Genomic DNA, 23,908 nt, shown 5'->3' with positions numbered 1-23,908 from the left:
ACCGCAGATGCTTTTGCAAAAAAGCACACATGAATAACCTACAGTTACTAGAAACGGTTCTGATAGAAATTAAACACAGGCAGAACTCTTTTTACCTCATAATAGCCAGCAGCTTCCACAATAAAAGGGATCCCATGTTTCTTTATCTTTGAAATGTTGTGCTTTAAACTCACAGATAGCTGGGATTTAGGAGGCTCTGTGGACAGTCTGTGACCTCCAAACACAGCAGTAATCCTTTCACTGCCACTCTGTAGGGCTATCGTAATGGTGTGATTTCTTGTACCATGGTCACTCATGGCAGTAAGAATGCCATCCAAGGGCAGTCCTGTTGACATGGAAGGAAGAAAAATCAGCATAATTCTTCTGGGTTGTCACTGTAAAATATAGAAAAGATGTACTACAGATTAAGAGAAGCTATCTATAGTTTTTCTTAAGAAAAGACAGGTGTTTTTTTAAAGTGTGATCAACCAGTTAGCTGTACTTACTGATATTTATAGTAAGAAGGATATTACTTATCATACAAAAATCACATTAAAAAAGGATTGTTAAATTAAAATGTGACGCACACCTTCAAAGTCAAGAATTTTTCTTTTCTTAATAAAGGATGTCTATCAATGGGTAGCATGTCCAACTCCAGAAGCCAGCTGTTAGAAATTTTCAAAACAGATTTCTTCAGTCCAAAAGGACAAAAGCAATCTACCCATTCAAAATTACTGATAACTTCAGTTCACTAAACCCCTTGGTTTTGCTTAGGAAACAACACTTGGCATATTTTAGTCTTCAGTGTGATTTATTCAATGACTTTCAATGTTTCAATTCTGGTCCAAATCAAAAGAGGCCTAAAAATATTGTTAGAGGAACTGATGAGAATGCAGGAATACAGACGTACAAGAGAAATAATTGACTCTAAAGTAGTTCAAAGAGTTTTTAAATAGTTGTTTTATCCATTTTATTGTATTTTCTCAACAATATTAAAAAGAATGTTACCAAGACTGGATCACATTTTGTTCTGGTGTGAGCAAATGCAACTCATCTGCATTGGCCTGCATTGTGCATTGGTGCACTGGTCTGCACTCATTTAGATAATCTCACTTTGATACCTTGTTATGCTACACCATCAAGTCAGCGTTTTCTTCATACCTGCATTTTTTAAAAAGCTGATATTATGGGTCAAAGTCCCATTGACTCTGATGTGCCCATGACTCATGATATTGGAAATATCTAGAGAAAGGGCTTTCTCATCCACCTGGAAGCTAGCTAGCCCCCTTTTCATCTCTTTACTCAGCTCCAGGTGTCCTTTCAGTTTTGTCTCCATTGGGATTGCGTGACTGCCATTCTGAAACATCGCAAAAGCAATACTGTGTATGGTGGTATTCCCAAACACATTTCTGTTTCTGAGACGGAGTCCATACTGTGTTTTGTTGACCATCACATTGATGTTACCTGTAACAGGCAGAAATTATTACTGTGGAGAGAGTCCTTTGGGACAGCAATAACCAGAATTTTATAAGCAACATATAAATTAATCATTAATTTAATACCAAGAGGAAGTAGAAGAATTTCCATTTATTATAATAGATAATTTAGCCTAATTAAGAGAGCCAATCAGTTTACTGTTGAGAGGGAGTTTCTCTACTAGTAAAAGTGTCTGTGTTTGAAGCAAATTGCATAGTAGTATTTCTGGCAGCTGTTTCTTTTTATTTACCAAGCTGTGTGTGCCTTTAGGCCATGAACTACACTGCACTGCCTTCCGAAGGAAAATTACAGAGGGACTATGACCTATTACTTGTGTAAATCCATGCTAAACAATCCCTCTGCAGCTCTGCAGTGACCTGCTCCACCCATGGAACCATTCAGAAGAGTAAGGGCCTCAAGTCAGCTTCCCTCATTTCAGAAGACCTGCATAGGAAAGATACCATACACTATTTCCTTCAATCAATGGAAATATGAAAATTATCAAACTATGTTATTTCACTAAAAAGTAGTTTCAACCCAATGACCAACATTGCATTTTGCATGCTAAACACTCTCTTCTGCATTATATCCAGTTCAGTAAGGAATACATTCAAGTTAAGAAGCTTCCTTAGATAGCTGCAGACCTAGCAGCAAAACACAAAGTAAAAAAGTACCATCACGAATGTTGTTTTTGCACTTCAATAATCCATTTAGAGAAAGAAGATGAGGTATGGCCTTTAATACAGCGAATGTGTGTTGGATTCTTCCATTCAGGGACAAAACAAAACCAACTTTCTGCTCCTTGGCTCCCATGAAATCCATGTGAAGCCTATTTTCATTAAGCTTCATCTCAGAAGATATCAAAAGTCTAAAAAGACAGAGATAAAAATTGCTAGTAAGATATTATTATGTTTAATTCATGATTGTCAAGACAACACCCATCTCAAAGCAGGATCAATGAGAGCAGGGTGCTGAGGAGCACATGTGGTCACATTTTGAGTATCTCCAAGCATGGACACTCCACAGACTTTCTGGACCTTGTTCTAGTGTTGTGAATCAGTGAATTAGGTGCAGTGTAGTAAGTATGTGCTGTTCACAAGATGTTTATAAAACTAGTCAGTAAAGCCTCACAGGTTGGCAGACTATTTTTCTTCAAATTTCTTGGATGCTTTTGTTATGATCCTTAATCAAAAAAAAAAAAAAAAAAAAAAAAAAAGAGTTGGACAGAGTTAGATAGAATTGGGAATTAACTCCTCTGTGTCACAATATGAAATCCATCTTCAGTGCTGATTTCAAAGCAGCATTGAGAATTCAACTTAACCAGTAATTTTAAATGCCACCACCATTTGAGTTTGGTAAACGAACCAACAATTCTTTCTCCCTATCATGGCCCTGAGCTGAATGGTGTTAGAGAAACACAGCACAGCTTTTTAGGGAAACCTGCTCGAGCAACAAGAAATTAAATTTCCAGTGTTTCAGTTATAAGACTGAGACACAATTTTCACATTGCCCTCAACAAACTGTCCACTGAAATGTCTGACTTTCTAGACTGACGTATACTACACAAAATACCTAAAAGTGAGGCAATCCCTCCAAGAAACTGGAACCCTTTTGAAAGACTGATGATGAGTAAAACCTCAGTGAAAATCTACTTGGTGGGAAGAATTGAACTACATAATTCAAGGAAGTAAGATTCATTTCATCAGTCAGACAATGAAGTCTGTACAGACTACACCTTTTTAGCAATTCCCCAGAAATATTCAATCTTTTATTTATCTGTCTTTTTCTCCCTGTAAAATAAATCCCGAATCAATTGTCATTCCAGAAATTTTAAAAGTTCTATTTTACTTCCTGTGAAGGAAGCTGCAATAAATTGCTCTGTTACAGCCTACCCTGGTATTTAAACAAATTAAGGTACTACTGGAAGCCCAGAACTGCAAGTAAGCTGCAGAAACACATGAAATACCTCTCTTGAATATTTTATCTTTTTTTTTTTTCTTTTACTAGTAAATCTAAGGAGCTTCAACAAATCTGTAATAAATTCTGATTTCTTTAACTCTGCCTCCTCATTCTCATTATCCCATCCAACTCCTAAATTGCTAAACATTAGTAGTGTTTAGACATCTACAAAACCATCAACTCCTTCACTCCACACTTCTGTATTTGTGAAATCTGAAAAATCAGCTGGAAGACAGCTGAAACTTGTGAGGGCCAAATTTCTGTTTTCCATCCTGCCACCTCAGAGCTTTCCACAATACTTAATAAAATTTTATTATAAACACTGGGAAACGCCCTCTTCCACTGGCATAACTTGTAAATATTAGTTCTTTACTACTGAGAGGGCAAACAATGGAGAGTGGGGAAAAACCAACTATTAATCCAAGACCAATACAGCAGTACCACCCGTTCATTCAAGTTATCTCTATACAAAGTCCTAGGAAAGCAACTAGAAGACATTAACATAACTTATTATACCAACTTATGAAACATAAAGAGCAAAAGTATTTCAGTAACAGGGATAACACATGAACGGCATTTGCTCAGTGGCTTCTGCTGCAGCTACATGGAAGTAGCTACATTTAAATATGTGTCAGAGAACACTCTTCAGCTCCTGTATTAATCAAGATTCTGATTTCTCTACCTTGATGGAAATATTTTGCCCATGAGTTCAAACTGTATTGATTCTGGGTTTGTCAGGATTGTCTGATGCAGGAAAGCCCTCAACTCAACAACTTTGGCATTCTTCCTGTTTTCATTGTTCATATCAAGCTCCAGCATCAGCATGTCTCTTCCACTGGAATGAAGGTAAAGAGAGCCATTCAAATTGCTCTCACCATAACTCTTTAGGACTGCCTGGGCCTACACATAGAGAAAAGAAGAACAGGACATTAAGGATCTCAAATCATAATACAGAACACTGAAACATCAGTTTGAGGAATAAGACTCCAGCCTACGAGTTGGGCCTGGGAAAAAGCAGGAGTGGGAGGGAGAAGCAGAAGGGGAAAGGTGGTTTTTAGTTTTCATCTTTGTTTCTCACCATCTAGCTCTATTTTTATTTGGCAATAAATTAAATTAATTTTCCCCAAGTTGAGTCTGTTTTGTCCATGAAGGTAATGGGTAAGTGATCTCCCTATGTGTATCTCAACCCACCACAAAGGATAAAGCTAATCCTAGAGAAAGAACCTTTTGAATTGGTAATAAAAGCTACAGATGACATCTCATTTTGAATATAAGCCTGTCACCATGCTAGAACTTTCAACAAAAAATTAAGAACTACATTGAATTTTAAGTACAATTTAACTTGACTTTCAGAGATTTCTGAATTTCAGCCAAAACACAAGTCACCTACTCCAACTGCATGTAGCCATTCAGCCAGAACAAATTCTAATCATAAAAAGTTAACAGTTTCCCTAACAATTTCCACTTCTCCACTACACTCACTGAATTCCGTATGAGTTGACCAACTTTGTAGTATATGCATACATTTGTGTTCCCATGCTTGACAGTAGCTGCAAAGCAATTTATAGCACAGTTAAATAGCTCCCAGGTTGACATGTATTCCTAATGCATGCAACAAGCAAGAGACTCAACACAGGTCTGAGTGTATGAACTGCAAAAACCAAAAGTTTAAGCAATGAGACTGTAATAATCAGGGAACTGACCTGTGAAGACACATTCTTGTTGATGATGGTTTTTATGCTCATACCATAGTCAAAGTGTTCCATTTTAGTCTGCCTGGAAAAGAGCTCCCCACTTAGGTCCATTGCTTGTGGAAACTCAATCTATTTGACAAAGTAAAATGCAAACATAATCACTCCATTCCCATCAATTGCCTTGTGTGATTTGATATCTGAACTTTTAGCATGAAGTGGAGGATATGTATAAGCAAAGGTGTGTATAAAATTGAACTAATTTTATATCCAAAGACACTGAAAAATAAATCAAATGCAGTAAAAAAAACACGAAAATGAAAGGTGTGTGTGTGTCTTACAAGACATTATTGATACAGACTACGATCTGGTCTACTGAGATACCTAGGGTCTCCGTCAGGGCCAGGACTTCACTGAACTAGGAAGTTTACAACCATGAAACACAATTCAAAAGACAACACAGTAAAACAGCCACCAAGACATAAAAAATAAAATGTCATAAATGAAAACCACCAATACCTGGAATGAATGTGTTACATCCATGCGTAAAAGATGTCTAAAATCTGTTTCACTGGATTTGTTCTGATATCTCCCTAGAAAGGTGAGAACATCTTCCTTATTGACCTTCAAGGTAGTCTCAAGCTCATGCTTCACCTACGTGTTAAGAACATGAACAAGGAAACTGCATTAACCCTGTATATTATGAAAGATAAGAAAAGTCATTCCTGCATATTATGAAAAATTAAAGAGCTGCGAGCTAATACATTGTGGCTCAGAATGAAAAATGAGCAAAGCAGGAAAAAAATAACTGCATTTGGTATGAAAGATTAATAAATACACCTAGATAACGATGAGAACCCTGAATCCGTTCTTTCCTAGTAGTTGTTATTATTAATAATATTAATGCATAAAAATATTTTTAATAGTATATATAGTATTATTATCATATATTACTACACAACATTTTATTATATATTATTATACAAAACATTGCATTAGGGAGGCACCAACTACATCACCGCCCTCTGAACTTTTTGCTTGCAGCATTGACATGGTGAGGAACTAAAGACCTATAGCAATTTAGGTCTGAAAAGACAAACTGTAAATAAACAGGTAACGAATCTCTCCTTCTAACTGAATTTAATGGGAAATTTACTCACATTTTGGTGACTTTGAGTAAATATGCATATTTCAACATCTTTGGGGAACAACCTGTAGTTATAAGGATGAGTTAAGCCAGCACAAATCTAAAAAAAGTGAGAAGAAATGCAAGGAATGTAAGATCTCTCATTTATTGACTTTTTTGGTGTGCCAGATTAAAGGAATTCTTGTATAACTCACATAGGGGTTTTCAGGATGGTAACCAAGTGTAAAAGTTTGAACTGTTTCCTCCACCCCATTTATCAAAACTTTTGTTTCCAATAAATAGTGCCTTTGCTTTTTGTCAACAGTAAATGTCTCCTGCAGAAGGAAGCTCTGCAGAATGGGGACTTTAAAAGGATGCCTGGAACGGAACAAGGAATAAGCAAAGTGTAAAAGATCTTAATAGACGACTACAAAAAGAAATCATGCAGAGTTCAACTTGAACTCTAAAATTAGCAGTTGCAGACACCATCAGGGTGTCAGGTACAGAAGCGAAACACACAGGACCAGGACCTCTAAGAAATTACTAGAGCATAATTACAATTTCATACAAACTACACACATTTACCAGATTTTCTGATAAACAGTTTCCATCCTGGATTCAGGAAAGGCTTGGAAGCGCATGGGACAGGGTGATGCTCTAAAATTCTGACATGCATAACCAGCACATCCACTTTATACATCTGCATGGCCAAGACTTCATTTCAAATAGGGAGAGTGTCCAAAAGCTTGTGGCAGCTGTGAAAATCTCACCTATCAACCACATTTTATGTTTTCTGTAGAAAAAATATCTGCATGCCAAGAATCCACAGATGTTCAGCCACCACATAGTTCAGAGTAGTTTACTATTTCAGTGTAATGTTTTATGGACTTTATGAAATATTTCTGCATAGTTACTTCATTGGATGTCTTGGAAAAATGCATTAACTTTTACAAGCAGACACTGGACTGCCTTTATACATGTTAGGATATCTCGTACAGCTCTTTGTTCTTCATTTATGTATTTTTTCCATTACTGAAAAGGCATCCTATGTTTTTTTAGCTATCTCCAAGATGCACAGTGGCTCCTAAGGGAGCCTGTGCACTCCTGTTGACCCTACTATGCCTTAAGAAAGCTGAGATGTCCCCAGAGGTGATCCAGATATCTCAAGCCTGAGCATACATTTTTACCAAGGCCTCCAACTTATGTTTCAATAATAGGTAATGAAGAAAGAAATTTCAGACAGCTAATATCTAGAAGCAACACACTCATGCTCATCAGGAAATGGAAATGTTCCAAAATATAAACAAGACCATTTGTTATGTGTTTTAAGAGGGATACCTCTGGCTTTAGAATGGCTGTATTAATCCTAAGGCCTAAAAAAAAAAGGCATCTGGATATCACAGAGGATCAGATCTGGATTTTGGAACTTCTCACTACTCCAACATTTGGACACACCACGAATCCTGCTGTATTCATGAAAGGAAGCTATACACCCAACAGAGTTGCCAACAAACATGTTGCTACAGTACACATGGCCTGTTGCCTTTGACAACTTTGTTCACTACCATTTCAATAAAGAACGTAAAAGCTAATGGATGTAAATAACCAGTCCATGAAGCTGGTGTGCTTGAGCAGGTTCAGAGCACCAGATGTGAGGAAGCACAGGCTTTGTGCATGTGGCACTTCTACTTTGTAAAGACCAGAACGTTTCCCAAGAGCATCCAGATGTACATTAAATTTAGGCTAAAACATTCTTCAGACATAGAAATAATATACTACTGAACCTGAAATGGAAGGTTCCACGTTTCTGATAGAGCATCTTTTTCTTCCGCTCTTCTATCTGACCTTCAAACCGCAGCATGACAGGCAGACTTTTATAACCTTTCCATACAGTCTTCACAGAAAAGTTTGTTGTCTTAGGCTGTATTCAAATCATGAGACCATAAGGGGAAAGGACAATTGCATCAGATTTACTGCATTCATATTCAGGAACATCAATATAGAAACCCCATTGTTCAACAGGCTGCAGAGAGGCTGTCATTGCACAGATCAACCCCCTTCCGACTCAGTTTAAATCCTGATCTCCATTTACACAGGATTAAAAGTGACATTAGCAGAAAACTGACTTCAGCAGAAGACAAATGTCCTATAACGAATCACTTGAAGGTAAACTATTTGCAATATAAGCAAACTTTAACTCTGGTACCAATTCATTTACACACAAAAATGGATTGGATTTTCAAAGCATGGAATGCTATGACTAGAAAAGCACTTGTTTTAAAACATCCTGTAAGGAACTAACCAAAGTAACTGATCAAAGTATCCCTTTGAGGGACAAACTGCTGATTATCCTTCCTGTGCTGCGGACATAAAGTAAAGCATAAATTAGTTTAAGATTGGAAGGGATGTAAAGGTTAAAATAGCCTATAAACCCAGGCTGTTACTATCCTCACTAGCAGGCAAGATATTTTGATTCTCCAAGACAGTAGAATCTTCCACACCTGCCATGTATCTGCATCAAAACATAAGTAATCACATCTACAGCTGTCTTTCTACCCATGTAGCCTCTCTTTGTCCTCTCCTCCCTGACTTTCTGCCTGTAGTTGGCCTCCCAAATTGGTGAGAGGTACTCAAAACTACACCAGCCAAGTTTTTGTTTGTTTGCTTTACACCGCAGGTTGCCAAAACAGACAGAAATAGAAGCAACACTAGAAGTGTTTAAGTTTCAACACTAACAATAACATCTCTCAGGAAGATGGCAGACCTGAAAAACACAGTGCTGAACCAAATAAATTGCATTTATATTTATTTCTTACCATTGGCAGATTCTGATAGCTGGCTGTGAAGTTAAATTCCCATTTTGTACACTTCATCTTAAAGCAGAGAAATTTGGCTCGTTCATTATTCTCCAAATGAATCTCATTCTTCACAAGCTGATTCCACAGAGATATCACTTCACTGTAGCTATGCAGAACATTCCTCCCAAAATGATTAAATGTGGATGCCTTAAGAACAAAGATGAACACATTAGTCTGGCTGAGTTAAGACAGACAGAATCCTATTGTGCCAGCAGCACAGCATGGAGGGGAAAAGAACACATTTTCTTGGAGACAATCATTACAAGAACTATTCTAAATAGTGTGCCAGCTTTTTCATTATCAAAATATTCTGAATTGCCATGAAGATCTCAAAGTATATTTTATCCCCTCTAAACAAGGGAGACAGAAAAAGCTAAATAGTTGAAAAGAAAATAGTTGATGAACATTTTTTTTTTCTCATTCAAGAACATTTCTCACAATCCTCTACACTGTGCCTAAACCAGCAGTGATCTAACAAGGGAAAGCTGCAGTTTAGAATAAAGGAACACCTTAAACATAAACCTAAGTTAAAGACTTAGACAAATGCAGAGGATTCTAAAACAAAGGCAAAAATTCCAGGCTCTCATCTCATTTATACAGAGACAGATAAGAAGTTAAGCTTCTCCAAGACAACTCTACACTTTGCATAGTGACAGAGGTTTATCATATTGCTTAATACGCAGCAACTGTGATGAAATCAGTTTTAAAACTCTACTGCATAGCACAGTATAAAATAAATTAGGAGCAAGATTAGAATCCATAGACTCAAGGCACAGTGATTCCACTCAGTGTATATTTAATAATTTTATAGAAAGTGAAAGAATTCCAGTATAAAAGAAGATTACACATTGAGAACCTGCTACTGAAGGGTCTTTCACACATTTGTGAGAGACCGGAGTCATTCCCTAAGTCACAACAAAAGAAATAACCTTTCATTTCTCAGTATTGTTCTGCATCACAGAACTATCCAGTACTCTACCCTGCAACAGGATTACCGTTTCTCCTGCTGAATCTGCTCCTATTGCAGAGTTACCTGTAGAAATACTTACTCATTTTGTAGAAATACAGTGGGTTAAAGATTATCAGCAAAAACATCTGAGTAGCAAAGGTGTTGTTCTGCAAGATCAGAACTCTAATAATAATAGAGCTCCAAATACTCATGGAAAAGTTTTACAAATCATATCAAGAGGCAGCAAGTGCCATGAACTACATGGCAGCCTACTGAGCAGGATACTCCCCAGGAAGAGGTGGGTTACATTCTTCTCAAGCAGAGAATGCCTTTAAATCTAATGCCTCAAATTTAGGTGAATGCTGTAACCACTGGGATCTTCATTTAGAAGTTTGGTTATTGTTCTTCCTACTTTTTAATTTAAAGACACTCTCAGCTGTTTCATAAAACTAAGGAACTAGTTTTAAACATTTCTTACATATTGATCTAATTCTCCTACTTCCTGAAACTGTTAGCTCACTGGCCAAGGGGGAGAGGGGGTAAGCAAGGGAGAGAACTTTAAGATAGTATTTGTATACTCCTAGACAGAACTCTGCCATCACATATCTGGGCTTTGTGCAGGGAGTGATGGACTCCCGTTCCAAAGAGGGGCAAAGGTGGTGATCCTAACATTTTTCCAAATATAATGAAGAGACCCTGGCTGTGCTGATTTGGTTGCCCCAGAGGAAGAATAGCTTATCATTTAAGCACAGAAAACAGACAAACATAAGCATTTCAAGATCCTCTCTTATAAGTTGGCACACAGTGATTAAACAAGCTATTTCACAGAGCATGCTAGGCACAAGTTATTTCAGTATGCTGATGGTTTTGTTGGGTATCTATCACAAAGCTCTATCTCCAAAGCCATACACTACAGGAACATCATGTTACTAACCTGCAGGTATGTAGTAGCTGGTGTGTAAATGTGAACTTTCCCTTCCTTTTCATTGTCTTGATCTTTGTAGAACAGTTCCACTATGAGATTCTTGATGGAGAGAGCTTTTCCAGTTGTCAGCTTCATAGTCAATAAGTAAGTAGAATGGTGAGACTGATGTAGTTTGTGAGCTGCATACAGATATAGCCATGGGGTGTCTATATTTAATCCACCTGGAAGGAACACATACTAAAGCTGGGAGAAAAGTGAGATTTCAAGCTACCTGGACTCTGACTCCGCAATAAAGCTGGGAAGATGCTGGGGTTTTGGAATGAAGCTAAAATGCTGCTACCTATTCTCTTTGAATTTTCAAAATCTCCGGATGCTATATAATGAAAAATGAAATAAATGTCCTTCACTAGCATAACATATCACACAGTGTAACACATAAGGAGGTTTGCTAATAAATGGAAATTTATGAAGTCCAGTACCAAATGGCACCAGGAAAGGGTTACACTGCAGGATCTGGAGTAAAATGTGAAATCTTTACCTGAACTGTAAGTCCGTAACCATTATTCACAAAATTACAATAATGGCCTTGATCAAAGATGTTCTGACATATGCCAACACAGAAATTCATCTCTGCAATACATACATTTTGAACAAGATTTGTAAGTTGTTTTGGAAACCAGTTTACAGATGGATCAATGTTTAGATCTTGCAAGTGGATGAAATTTTACTAGTGGGCTGTTGAAATTTTGCTGGCTATCTATCAAATTACACCATTCACTCATTGCAATACAGTTCAGTAACTCATTATTTTATGACAGACACAAATTAATCTCCAAATTTTTAAAACTTCAAAATTAATCTAACCTTTGTTTCACCTTAACAATCAGAAAAACATCCGTTAATTCAGTCCACTGTACCAAGCCAGGTGTTTTGCATTAACAAGGATCCCAGTTTTAGCTCATATGGTGTGCATTAGATTTGAAAAAAGTACTTCTCAACAGCAAATCTACACACTGACCCAATCATTGCATTGATTTATACAGCTTCATCCACTGAAGCATAAATGATAGTGGCATTCAATCCATCTTAACTAAATGTCAGAAAAGTGATTTTTGGCACACCACTGGTAACTTAACCCCTATTTGAGAAAGAACTCTAAAAAAGTAAAATACAGCTTATTATTATAAAGGCCTACTCCCTGCTGTACTTTAAGAAGCAAAAGGTCTAAGATAAATGTGATTTTTAAAAAATATACATACATATACAGAAGTGTTTAATTTATAGCTTAAAATACACCATTAGAACTCTTCTTAGTGTCCCATTTTCTGATATTCTTAAAACAAACATGACCACTTTCTGAAGAATTTTTTTTAAGACATGGTTCACTTTTTAGTCAGTTATCTCAGTCAAAAGCTAACAGGACATTACTGGTCTACATTAGGAGCATCGCCATCAGACAAAGTTATTATTCCCCTCTGCACAGCACAGAAGAGGTTATATGTGCAACACTGGATCTGGTTTTGGAGCACTCAGATCAAGGTGGATGGTGAGAAACCAGAAAGGCTACAGCAGAGGGCTGCTATGATGGTAAAGGGCTGAGACAAGAAGACCCGTGACAAGAAGAGCGGGAGCTGGGCTTACTTAGTCTGGCAAAGGAACAGCGGAACCTAATGGCTGCCTACATTTAACTTGAAAGTAAATAGGAAAGATAATAAATGCAAACCCTTCAAAAGAGGTGAACAAGGAACAATGGCCACAAATTACACTTGGAGAGGCTACGAAATTGCTGGAACAGGGTACCTAGCTAGGCTGTGGAACATTGGAGATTTTGAAAACTCAATTAGACAAAGACACAGCAGATGTGACCTACTGCTAGGATCAGTCCTGATTCAAGCAGGAGGCTGGTCTAGATAGCCTCTAGGGTGTGTCTCTTCCAACCAATATTTCTATGATTCTGTTATACCCCTGCAAGACCACCTCACAAAATCCCAGCAGCAACTTTCAATGATTGCTTTTCTAATCACAGACTGGAAATAGTTTGTGGTACTTCACCTTCCCAGTTCTTCAGACCATTTCTGGAAGCGTCTTTCCATTGCAGCCCAGCCACAAATGGCATGTGGTCATTATACTGCACCTCAAAGCTGGTGCTGCTCTGCAAATAAACCTGAGAGTTGTGTGAATGCTGCAGCTGGGTTCTATAATTCACCTGTTTTTCCAGGACTTGGATGGTAAACTGGAAAACAAGTGAAACCATTTAAATAAAAACAGGATCACACACACACATACAGAATAGCAGGAAGGCCAAAGCTAGTGCCTCTGCTCTGCACTTCTGACATTCATGTTATATATTTTCATGCATGCTGACCAATTACAGATTGGGATTTCTTTAATATGTATTTGCTACATCTACTGGAGATTCAAAAAGAAAATTCCCACTGATTTTTAGACCATTTACATTGCTGGAGAAAAAAAAAAAAAAAAAAGAAACCATAACTCTAGGTCAGTCTATGCTGGGATCACAGATAAATTCTATGCTTACAGCTGCTCCTTACAGAAACAGAATAATGACAACCCACCTCAGAAAACTATTACCTATTCTAATAGAATAACAGAGAAGACCAGCAAATTCTAAGTAATAACACAAAAATATACAGGAACAGTATACGTAGCTCCTATAAGAACTTTCTATAAATAAAACAAAAGATAACAGGGTATGACAATATAAATAATTATTTTCCTTCCTTTTGTAGCCCATAGAATGTGCTTCAAAAGAAGGCATAACTCCCCGCTGAGGCTTTTAATTATACTTTACTATATGGAAAAACTTTTTACTGATTCAGTGTAGAAACCAATTTATAACAAAAGCACCAACCAAACAATCAAAAAAATTAACAGGTCTGATCTTAGTTCGGCTACTGCATTCCATATCAACTTCCACCTAAATGCTGTAATTCTCAGTTGTTATAACCTGCACACTCCTTCCACATTGTGTGACCAAAGCAACCTTCATAAATATCTGAGATCATTTTATATGCACAAACTCTGAAAGAAATTCAGACCATACTACACTCAAACATTTTTAGTATTCGAAAAATCCATCTACTGGCTTTCTCTTGTATGTTTTAAATGTCAGTGATCTCTATGTGCCTGGGTTAAGACCTTACCCAACTCAAACTTTTTAGGTCTTGATAACTGACTTACATGTTTAATACATAACACAGTTAGAAAAAAAAAAGTCTTAATAAATAAATTCATCCCATTTTTTTTCTTAGTTTGCTTGTTAAATATTTGAAGTGAAGGTCTTACTCTTCAACTATCATGATTACCTCCATGAAATAGTTGACTAGAGATGAACTGGAACTGTTCTTAAATGTTTGGCTGATCAGCAGTTTCTTTTTGTTGCTTATTTCATCCCAGTGTTTCCCATAGTTCACTTCCATCCGGGAGGAAAGCCAAGATGCACTTGCTTCATGTTTCAGGTGAACCTAAAGAACAGAAAACCACCTTTTTCCTGTAAACCATGCCTTCTCTTTTATTCACTGCTGTTAACTGCCTGCAGAAATAGTCCCAAGTAGCAAGCAAGACTAAAGCAGAAAGGGTTACAAATTTTCCAAAGAAAAATCATGTTCCATCAAAAGATATAAATTCAATGTACAAAGCCCAAAATGTCTAGTCTGTGTGCTGCCAGTCAAACTGCTTTTCTCAAAAGCTAAGGTAATGGGACTCAGGTAATCCTGATGAACTGCCCCACATGGATTCACTGTGCAGCTGCAAAGCCTGGCAAGATCCTGCTTCATGGGCAATACTAATGCTTCTTGGCTTCAGTCCAGCTTGGACCAAAAGCAAATCTGAAAGAATACAAAAATTCCCTTTAAGTCAAAAGTTTATTTTTTAGTGAGCTCTCTGTTCTGAAACAAATACCCAGTATTCAAGGTGATTTGCCTATAAAAGACCTTTGTCTTTATGCCATTTGTAAAGGAATAAATTTTAGACAGATCTGCTTTTCTACACAAAAGGGTCACCCACGCTGAGTTTTCTAAGAAAGCATACGAATCTGAACCAGAAAATTAATACAAAACATGATTACAAAAATTAATACAAAATGCCTTATTTTCCAGACATACAATTTGTGATGAATAAGCAAATGAGTTCCTGACTTCTAGTTACAAGAAGGATAGAACAAGATAAAACATAAACTTACTAATACTATTGTTTTATATAAAACAAAAATTTTCACAACAAACATGCAGAAGTTCTGTGAATTAATACATTAAAAATTACATCACTGGAAAGTTCTCTCAGCTGTAATGGACTGCACAAATTAGCAACTTGACTAGATATCTTTGTCTACACAGAAAGCAAAGAGAAACAAGGTAAGAAAAAGACTGATCCAAAAATGACATCTTGGGCATTGCTCTGTTTAAGCCCCTCATTATGTGAGCTACACAAGAGTACTCAGCACACAAGTACATAAGTGCTTTGGTCAGTATCTCTACCTTGTGATTATAGGTCGGAGTCTGCATACAGTGAAATTCATGCCCAATATCAAGTTTGTACACGCCACGTGCACCTGTCTCCACTTTAATCTTTTGCCGCATACTGCACTCATGATGAAGGTTTTTTGCCTCTCCTGTTCAAGTTAAATCACAAAGTTACCGATTCAAATAAACCAGAAGTAAGCTTTCAAAATGTTAATAGTAAAAATGTAGTGATGGCTTCAAGTTTTCTATTTTTCAAAACCATTAAAGTGAGATTTGTCTGTTTTTACTGATATATACTTTTTTTGTTACCACTCAGTTCCCAACATCATGACATTACATCACATTCATTATATCTTAAAACAAAACAAAATGAACTTCTAGACCTTGCGGTCACTGAAATAAAGCTTAAAATAATGAATATGCAGTTTCAACCAACAAGGAGAATTACTTTTTTCCTTTTTTTAAAAATCCAGTACTTTTACAAGGAATCACTTGCTGACCACCTCAGCTAGAACAGTTAAGCTCTAAGTATGTAATTTTATAATTACATAGCTATAGCTAGACATCATCTAATACTGTTTTTAAGTGTTCAGGTACGTTTCTGTTTGTCCGCATAAAATACTCTGATTAGCATGCCATTTTTAACAAAATGATGGGGTCGTACCTGTGCAGATTTAAGAAAATTTTACTATTCATATTGCTACATAGTCTCTCTGAATATGCAACATACTTTACATAAACACCCTATAACGCTTATCATGACTAGCTACAAACAAGTATTCAATACCTTGATATAACTGTATTGACATTCACCTGCTTTGTCCAGTAAAATTAATGCACAGTTCTTATACTGGAGCCAGGAGAACAGAGCCAACAGTTTCCTAGAAACAGTGCCTCATATTTTTAAGTGTATGTATGCAACCATTAATTTTGTATAAATACCTGAGAACACAAATTAATTAGGAGCAATTCCTATTGAAAAAGTGATTTTTAATCAAATGTTGGACATGTTTATGAAAAGCACGTTACAAAAATTCACTGTTTTTTATATGCAGACTCAAAGAGTAAAGTTTATCCAAGTGAAAAGAGAAACCTGTCCTAGGTCTCAGATCACAGTTCAAGTATCAACTGAAATCTTTCTTGTTAAGAGAGTGTCCTAATCATACAGGCAAATAAGTTGCAGAAAAATGAGACAAACAGAATGCTTTTACTTTCACTCTTTCTCACTGTACCTAGGAGTCCATATTTTATCCTCAAACCATGAGACCATAAGCCCTCATGTTGCTGGAGAAGATCAATGACGTGAACTCCAAGAACACCTGGAAGGTAAGCCTCCCCTTCCAATGAATATTGTCTCAGCTTATCACCAACCTTTTTCTCCAGAAATGCTACAAAAAGAGTAGAAATGATTATGCAGTGGTAGAACATGAAGCTACTTCAGATAGTAAAAGGAATATTAGAGTGTAAAAAACACGAATGCATTCAGTCTCATCACATCTAAGTGAGGAACCCCATGATGCACTCCTCTTGTAGTAAACAAAAAGACAGAGCTGGACATTCAGTCTTTCTCCAGCTACATATACAACCTGTAGACTGTATTTCTCAAATACTGCTTCTAGTTTAGGGAAATGAATCCAGCTAAAGCTGCTTCTATGAGGAAATAAATTCTAACAGACTGATCTTTTAATTAACTAAGACGTAACGTGGATATTTACTCCTACATTAAGTCAGAGCACAGTTGTGGCTTTGCAACAGAGGAACCGGTACAGCCTAGTTCTCAGAGGATAACAGTTTGAAATTGGACAAAAACTATTTTTAGATGCAGTCACTGGCAATCCGTATGAAAGCTAAGGATGAAGATTTCACCAAAAGATAACCTCCCCAAAACCAAACTAGCATTCTAATTTCCTTAAAAGTTAGTTTTATCTGAAAATACTGTGTAATCCCATGACATTTCAGTGTTTTTGCCACGTGGAGATTACAGTAAGAAATACTAAGGAATAAAATGAGAGCCTTAGACTTAATTTACTAGTTTATTCCACTGTATTAATTTACCTTTTAATGAACTGAGGCTATACAAATAGTAAAGTCCTCTTTCTGATACGTGCCCTTATATTTTCTTCTTATTTTTTCCTTACAAATACAAGATTTTTAGAACAAGGGGTCTTAAGAGACATTTAGCTACATATATGTCTCTGCATTGTTTTGTACTAACAAAAGTGAAAACCAGAATATAATCTAGACGATGTCATTGTTTTGGCATTATTTTGTTAAGTGATTCCTTACATCTTATTTCTTCCACCCTCTTCAACAGTAATTGAAAACAGACCTAAAAAAAACGAATTTAGAATTCCCACTACTCTGAAATATATTAGTATTAATTTATCAAGGATAACCATTTTAAAAAGCAGCCTTACTGATTTGAAAGGAACTTCAGAAATATGTATCCAAAACCAGGCAACCCTAATAAATGAGCTCCAAAACTTATATTTATATGGCAAATACTTATTGGCCTCTAACCTGAAAGAAATGCAGCATCCTTCAATAAATTATTCAGGGATACTGAAAAAGCTATCTTCTTGCCAAGTTGTTTGGTGATGTTTCCTGACAGAACGACAGGACTGCTTTGCTTTATCAGTTTTACCTCCAGTTGGGTCATGTATCTGTGTTCTCCACTCAGTATCTGCAAATCAGTCATTCCCTTGAATAAACAAAAAAAAAGAAACCCAAAAACCAAACTGAAGCCACTTAACAGTACAAATTGATTAACCTTTAAGAAAATAATAGTATAGACTTGGGCATTTCAGAAATTAGATGAGAGGAGAAAGAAAAGAGATTTTTTTTTCTATACACCTAACAACCCCCTCTCACCTCCACAGACCACAGAACTTGCCACTAGTAAGTAATGGGGAGGAAGGATGGATTTGTTTTTCCAGTTATACAAAAATCACAATGGCGTGAGATGCTATTTCCTTCATCTCCTGCTGGCTTTAATAGTAACTAAAATTAGTAAGAATGGTACAATACTGGGCCAAAAACCAATACTGAAAATACTGGCAGTCTCACTGAGGTAACTAGATGTTGGACTAGATGCAAATGCAACAATCTGCAACACTAAATAGTGTTTGGGTTCATGAGAAAACATCCAAAAAGTTTTTGTTGAAGTATTACTTCAACATTTACAACAATTCCTTCAACAATTACTTCAACATTTACAATTTGCAAAAAAAAAATTGTTAAACAATGTTCTCACTTTTGGAAGATAAAGAGTGTTTGAAAGCAACTGGCTTTGGAGGCCCACATAAGCCACGGCATCCTGCTATGTGTATCAATGAAAAAATTGTTCAAGTCCTGAATATAAACAAAAATGTCAGTAGAGTTTCAGTGATAAACTACCACCTGCATTTTTGTTTGCTTTTTCAAGTTCAAAAATTGGCATTCTCTTGTTTATTCCCCAGTGCTTTAAAAAAAAAAAAAAAAAAAACCACAACAATTTCTGTGATATAAAGAACAGTATTTTACGAGACTCTTACATCGATAGAGTCCACAGGAGTGAAGAAATGAGCCTGGACTTACTCAAGTCTTTATGCACGGTCAGAATACAGGTCTGAAAAACTGTGTGACTGCATATGCACATAATGAGCCAAAGCCCACTGGAGTCAATGTAATCTTATCTACTGACTTAACACTGGAAGCAACCCAAAGGTTTTGAGTATATCTAAACGTGAAAAAATTGCTTTAGATTACTTGCAGAAGCCGTGCCTTAAAAGCTTTTAAAACACAGTAATTTAGCACTGAGTCTATCTCAAAAATATCTAATAAAGAGAACTGTTAATTTCTCTGATGGATTGCTCACAAAGCTATTTTTCTGTATGTGTGTTTTTCACAGCTTTTCTTTTCTGTGCTTTTATTTAAATATTTGTCCTAGTATGAGAGGTCACAAGCTGAAAACATACCTTAATATAATATACATCTCGGTCATCTACTATGAGCTCCAGGTGTCCAATTCGTGAATTTTTAGAAAACTCAATTCTCCCTTGGAGAAAAAAAAAAACTGTTTACTTTTTCTGGATATATACTGTTCAGTGATGCTTCATAAAACTGTACCCAAAATGACAGTTCCATTATTGTAAACACTATGTTTAACGAGTAAAAACATAATATCAGAGCAAAGGAAAAAAGTTAGGAACAGAGTTTGCAAGGGCACTGAAGTGTCCTCAGAATACACATCTCATTTTGAAGGGACATTCTGAGAATACTAACGGAGAAGAAGCAACAAAGCTGTCTCCAATAAACCAGATTAGGTCTGGAAGTGATTTATACACTTCCTTTAGGCCTGTGCTAAAACTTTCAAGCTGTGTTGTGCTGTGGAGACATTTCATGAGCTCAAAACACTGAGCATGCAAAGCTTTGCACGTGCAATCCTCCATACAATCCATTTGAAAATAACTAGAATTAAAAAAAAAAATAAAACAATTCTGGAGGGACAAATTCTAAATATGTGATATGGTAGAATACATCAAAACAAAATAAAACCAAACATCACATGGCCAGTATGTCAAAGAAGCTGAAATATGTTGCCTATATTATTACCTTATATTTATCAGTTTATATTTCATCAATGTGTTTGTTGATTTTGTTTTCTATGTTACACTGTGATTGAAATGTTACTTTTATTATAATGCACAGCAATATCATACTTAATTGATTCGGCAACAAGTAATTCCGTATCAGAACTAATAGAATACAGCAAATGAAAATTCAGGAATACTTCGGCATATGTAAAAGATTACAAAACAATCCACTGTGTTCCTTAGCCTTAACTTCATCTATACTGGTAACAGCTTTCCTCTTCAACGTGAGTTTGTGAACCAGATACTGAACTGCTACCTGTGCAAAATAGTCTTAACCAAGATGCAAAAAACCACTGGGAATGGGTGACCTAAAGCAGTAAACTGAATGGCTATCACACAATAACATAGTTTCAACATTAGATTATTGACTGAAATATATTGATATTTCTCTGTTAATTCTAATGAAGTTCTCCCAACTGACATTAACTGATGATTTGGTTCTTAGCTGAAAAACCTACCATCAATCTTGATTTTTTTTTTAGGTTGTATAAATTGAATTCTGAATTTCTTCTGTGGGATACTAAAATTTAGGTCAACACCAACATCCCTTTTCAAGTCTGACTTTGGAGTCCCAATGAAGAAGTGAAGGACAGCTTCATTTGGGATCCATGAATCCTCCTGAAGGAAAGAAAGGATAACTGCATTTGCAATTGGCACAGCATTTACAAAACAATCTATTACACTGAGTTACATCACATGATCATAGCCACCTTCACTGCTACAATAATTTTTCATTTATCTGCTTTTCAAGATTTTCAACAAGAAATGTGTATTTTACCCCGGCTCTGGGTAAAATTCCCTGTGTGGTGCTTGTCTTGGGAAACACTATCTGGACACCCTGAATCTCACAGCATACTGACCGTATGTACTGGATTTGTGTGCCAAGGTTTTGGTAGCGTGGGGGCTACTGGGGTGGCTTCTGTGAGAAGCTGCCAGAAGCCTCCCCTGTGTCTGACAGAGCCAACACCAGTAGCTCCAAGACGGACCTGCCAATGGCCAAGGCCAAGCCCATCAGTGATGGCAGTAGCACCTCTGTGATAACATACTTAAGAAGAAGGAGAAAAAAAACTGTGCAAGGGCAACAGCAGCTGAAGAGAGAAGTGAGAGTATGTATGTGAGAGAAGCAACTCTGCAGACATCAGTCAGTGGAGAAGGAGGCGGAGGAGGTGATGCAGAGGCTGGAGCAGAGATTCCCATGCAGACCATGGTGAGGCAGGCTGTCCCCCAGAGGCCCAGGGAGGTCCATGGTGGAACAGATCTCCACCTGCAGCCTGTGGAGGACTCCACTCCGGAGCAATTGGTTGACCGAAGGAGGCTGTGACCCTGTGGAGAACCCGCACTGGAGCAGGCTCCTGGCAGGACTTGTGGCCTCATGGAGAGAGGAGCCCACATTGGGGCAGGTTTGCTGGCAGGACTTGTGACCCCATGGGGGACCCTCACCAAAACAGTCTGCTCCTGAAGGACTGCACTCTGTGGGAGAGACCCACACTGGAGAAGTTCACAAAGAGCAGCAGCCCGTGGGAAAAACTCACGTTGGAGAAGCTCATGGAGGACTGCAGCCCATGGGAGGGACCCCACACTGGAGCAGAGGAAGAGTGTGAGGAGTCCTCCCCCTTGAGGAGAAAGGAGCAGCAGAAACAACGGGTGATGAACTGACCACAATCTCCATCCCCCCTCACCCTGCACTACTGCAGGGGGAGGAGGTAGAGAAATTCAGGATTGAAGTTGAGCCCAGGAAGAAGGGAGGAGTGGGAGAAAGGCAGTTTAAAATTTGGGTTTATTTCTCATTACCCTACTCTGATTTTATTGGTAATAAATTAATTTCCCCAAGCCAAGTCTGTTTTGCCTGTGACAGTAATTGCTGAATGATCTCTGCCTGTCCTTATCTTGAACTATGAGTCTTTCACTCTATTTTCTCTCCCCTCTCTACCTGAGGAGGGAAAGTGATAGAGCGGCTTTGGTGTGCACCTGGCATCTTGAAATTATGTTGAATCCTGCCAAAAATCATGGAAAAATCAGACCACACTTGCAGTTATAAATTTAAGCTCTGTAGCTCAGGCCTAAGTGACCAGCATTTGGCAGAGCTGCTTTAATCCCTTACACTCCGGTGTCAGCAGTGGGATATGGTACACAGCACCATGATCCAGCAGTGGGTGTCTGTCTTGACAGTTTTGGCCAGCCTACAGACATCAGATTCTCTGGCAGAGGAAAATGCCTGTTCCCTTTCCTGCTTTTATTAATTAGAGAGTCAGAAAACCAAAATAACAATGGGAAAGTTACTTTGCTTATTGCACGCTTATCTCACTGTCTTAGAGATACTGAGCAGTGTTTGAATACAGCCAAAGCCCAAATTGTCTCCTGGTAAAAATAATTAGCTCAAACCCAGCAGCATACTTGGGCTGTGATAGAAAATAAGACTCCAGCCACTGCCCGTGTTAAACACCTATACTGTCATTGTACAAAAAGCCATAAAATCTTAGTGTCCCCTGAGGAAGCTGAAAACCATTTCTTCCCCAGGCTTGTCCAAACAAATATATTAAAACAACAGCCTTCTGAAGTGGAATCACTGGAGCCTAACTTCTGCTTTCAAACAAGGTGTTTAATGTAAGCTAACAATCTGGGGTCTTGAGGTTTTTTGTCACAAAGAGAAACAAGTCAAAGTGAGGCCAAGTTGTTTACTACTGGACACCAAGACAAAAATCCTGGTCTCTACTTCCAGCTCTATCTGTCTTATTTAGCCAAATGACTTTGTGTGCACCAGTTTGTATATGTAAATGGTATATATGTACTATCAGCATCAGTAATTTGTTTTCGACATATCTTCCTACCATAATGGGAATAGAAATAATAATATTGTAGACCTTGAAAGCCAGTTATGTTGAATATACAGTACTGAGATATACCATTCTTTCATTAGCAAAATAAACTAAAAGGCAAATTAAAGCATGCCATAATGGTACCTGAGGAATATAGTTATATGCAGCTTCCACAACGTACTGCTGCAGGCCTCTGTCTTGCTTAGTTAATGTGACAGCCACTCTCAAAGGTCCAGTAAGGGGGAAAGCCAAACCGCTGGCTCGGTCAGGATACGACATTTCAGAACACAGCTGCCAGCCAATAATCTCAGACACTGGTGGAAGACAACAGTCAAACATTCAGTTAAAACAAAGAAAATATGCAAAGGAACACTGCACTGAAGACCTTTTAGAACTAATATGTAAAAAAGAAACTCTACTGAATAAAATGATCTGTTATAGATATTTCAGAATGATTAAGCTTTCTAAGACAAACATAATAGCTAGACTCACCATCCTCTCTAATGCAAGATCTGGTTTCTGTGTGGTCTTGGAAAACATCTGTATCTTCCATCTCATCCACCACTGTGAAGTGCAGCTTAGAGCTACGACCAAGAATTTCAAATGGTCATTTGAAAACAATTATGCTAAAGTTACAGAAATATTTAAACAAAATTCTCAGTTATATGCTATCTTCTCCCAGACTGGAAAACCAAGAAAGATGAAGTTCTGCTAAGCTCAGCCTACATTTCTACTAATTAGCACTGATTTTTATCCAGTTTCCATGTTTATTCTGTCGCTATCTTGAGATTCTTCTTCAGTTCTTCACAGCCAGTATCAGATTTCTCCATTCCGAGCGATTTGGAATGGCCAGTTTATTGCACCTCCACTCACTTCCTGGCTTCTAGGCATTTATTTTGTATTCCCTTATGGTATGTATGGACATCAGTTTCATTACAGTTCTTTCAGAACTTCAGAACTTCACTAAACTACTTGTACAAGAATCACTTGATGAGAGCAAGAGTTAATGCAATA

The 23,908-nt window shown here is 37.4% G+C and overlaps 1 protein-coding gene across 1 annotated transcript in view; it reads right to left on the bottom strand.

Moving 5' to 3' along the window:
- Nucleotides 1-23,908, bottom strand: part of LOC116959373 — a 96,950-nt gene that overhangs the window by 38,860 nt on the left and 34,182 nt on the right. The window contains exons 20-39 of the mRNA XM_042798900.1: nucleotides 23,387-23,478; nucleotides 23,039-23,208; nucleotides 20,537-20,696; nucleotides 19,401-19,480; nucleotides 17,965-18,145; nucleotides 16,677-16,832; nucleotides 15,460-15,593; nucleotides 14,290-14,448; nucleotides 13,016-13,196; nucleotides 10,973-11,184; nucleotides 9,048-9,236; nucleotides 8,016-8,152; nucleotides 6,447-6,609; nucleotides 6,266-6,352; nucleotides 5,625-5,759; nucleotides 5,118-5,237; nucleotides 4,097-4,314; nucleotides 2,130-2,323; nucleotides 1,141-1,443; nucleotides 96-325 (exon numbers count right to left, since the gene is read on the bottom strand). Of these exons, the coding sequence (XP_042654834.1) occupies nucleotides 96-325; nucleotides 1,141-1,443; nucleotides 2,130-2,323; nucleotides 4,097-4,314; nucleotides 5,118-5,237; nucleotides 5,625-5,759; nucleotides 6,266-6,352; nucleotides 6,447-6,609; nucleotides 8,016-8,152; nucleotides 9,048-9,236; nucleotides 10,973-11,184; nucleotides 13,016-13,196; nucleotides 14,290-14,448; nucleotides 15,460-15,593; nucleotides 16,677-16,832; nucleotides 17,965-18,145; nucleotides 19,401-19,480; nucleotides 20,537-20,696; nucleotides 23,039-23,208; nucleotides 23,387-23,478 (3,301 nt within the window). The remainder of the gene's footprint in view (nucleotides 1-95; nucleotides 326-1,140; nucleotides 1,444-2,129; nucleotides 2,324-4,096; nucleotides 4,315-5,117; nucleotides 5,238-5,624; nucleotides 5,760-6,265; nucleotides 6,353-6,446; nucleotides 6,610-8,015; nucleotides 8,153-9,047; nucleotides 9,237-10,972; nucleotides 11,185-13,015; nucleotides 13,197-14,289; nucleotides 14,449-15,459; nucleotides 15,594-16,676; nucleotides 16,833-17,964; nucleotides 18,146-19,400; nucleotides 19,481-20,536; nucleotides 20,697-23,038; nucleotides 23,209-23,386; nucleotides 23,479-23,908) is intronic.

This window comes from Tyto alba, unplaced genomic scaffold (assembly GCF_018691265.1).
Source record: "Tyto alba isolate M040663 unplaced genomic scaffold, T.alba_DEE_v4.0 Super-Scaffold_28, whole genome shotgun sequence".
NCBI lineage: Eukaryota > Metazoa > Chordata > Aves > Strigiformes > Tytonidae > Tyto > Tyto alba.
This window is presented reverse-complemented; position numbering and strand designations above follow the sequence as displayed.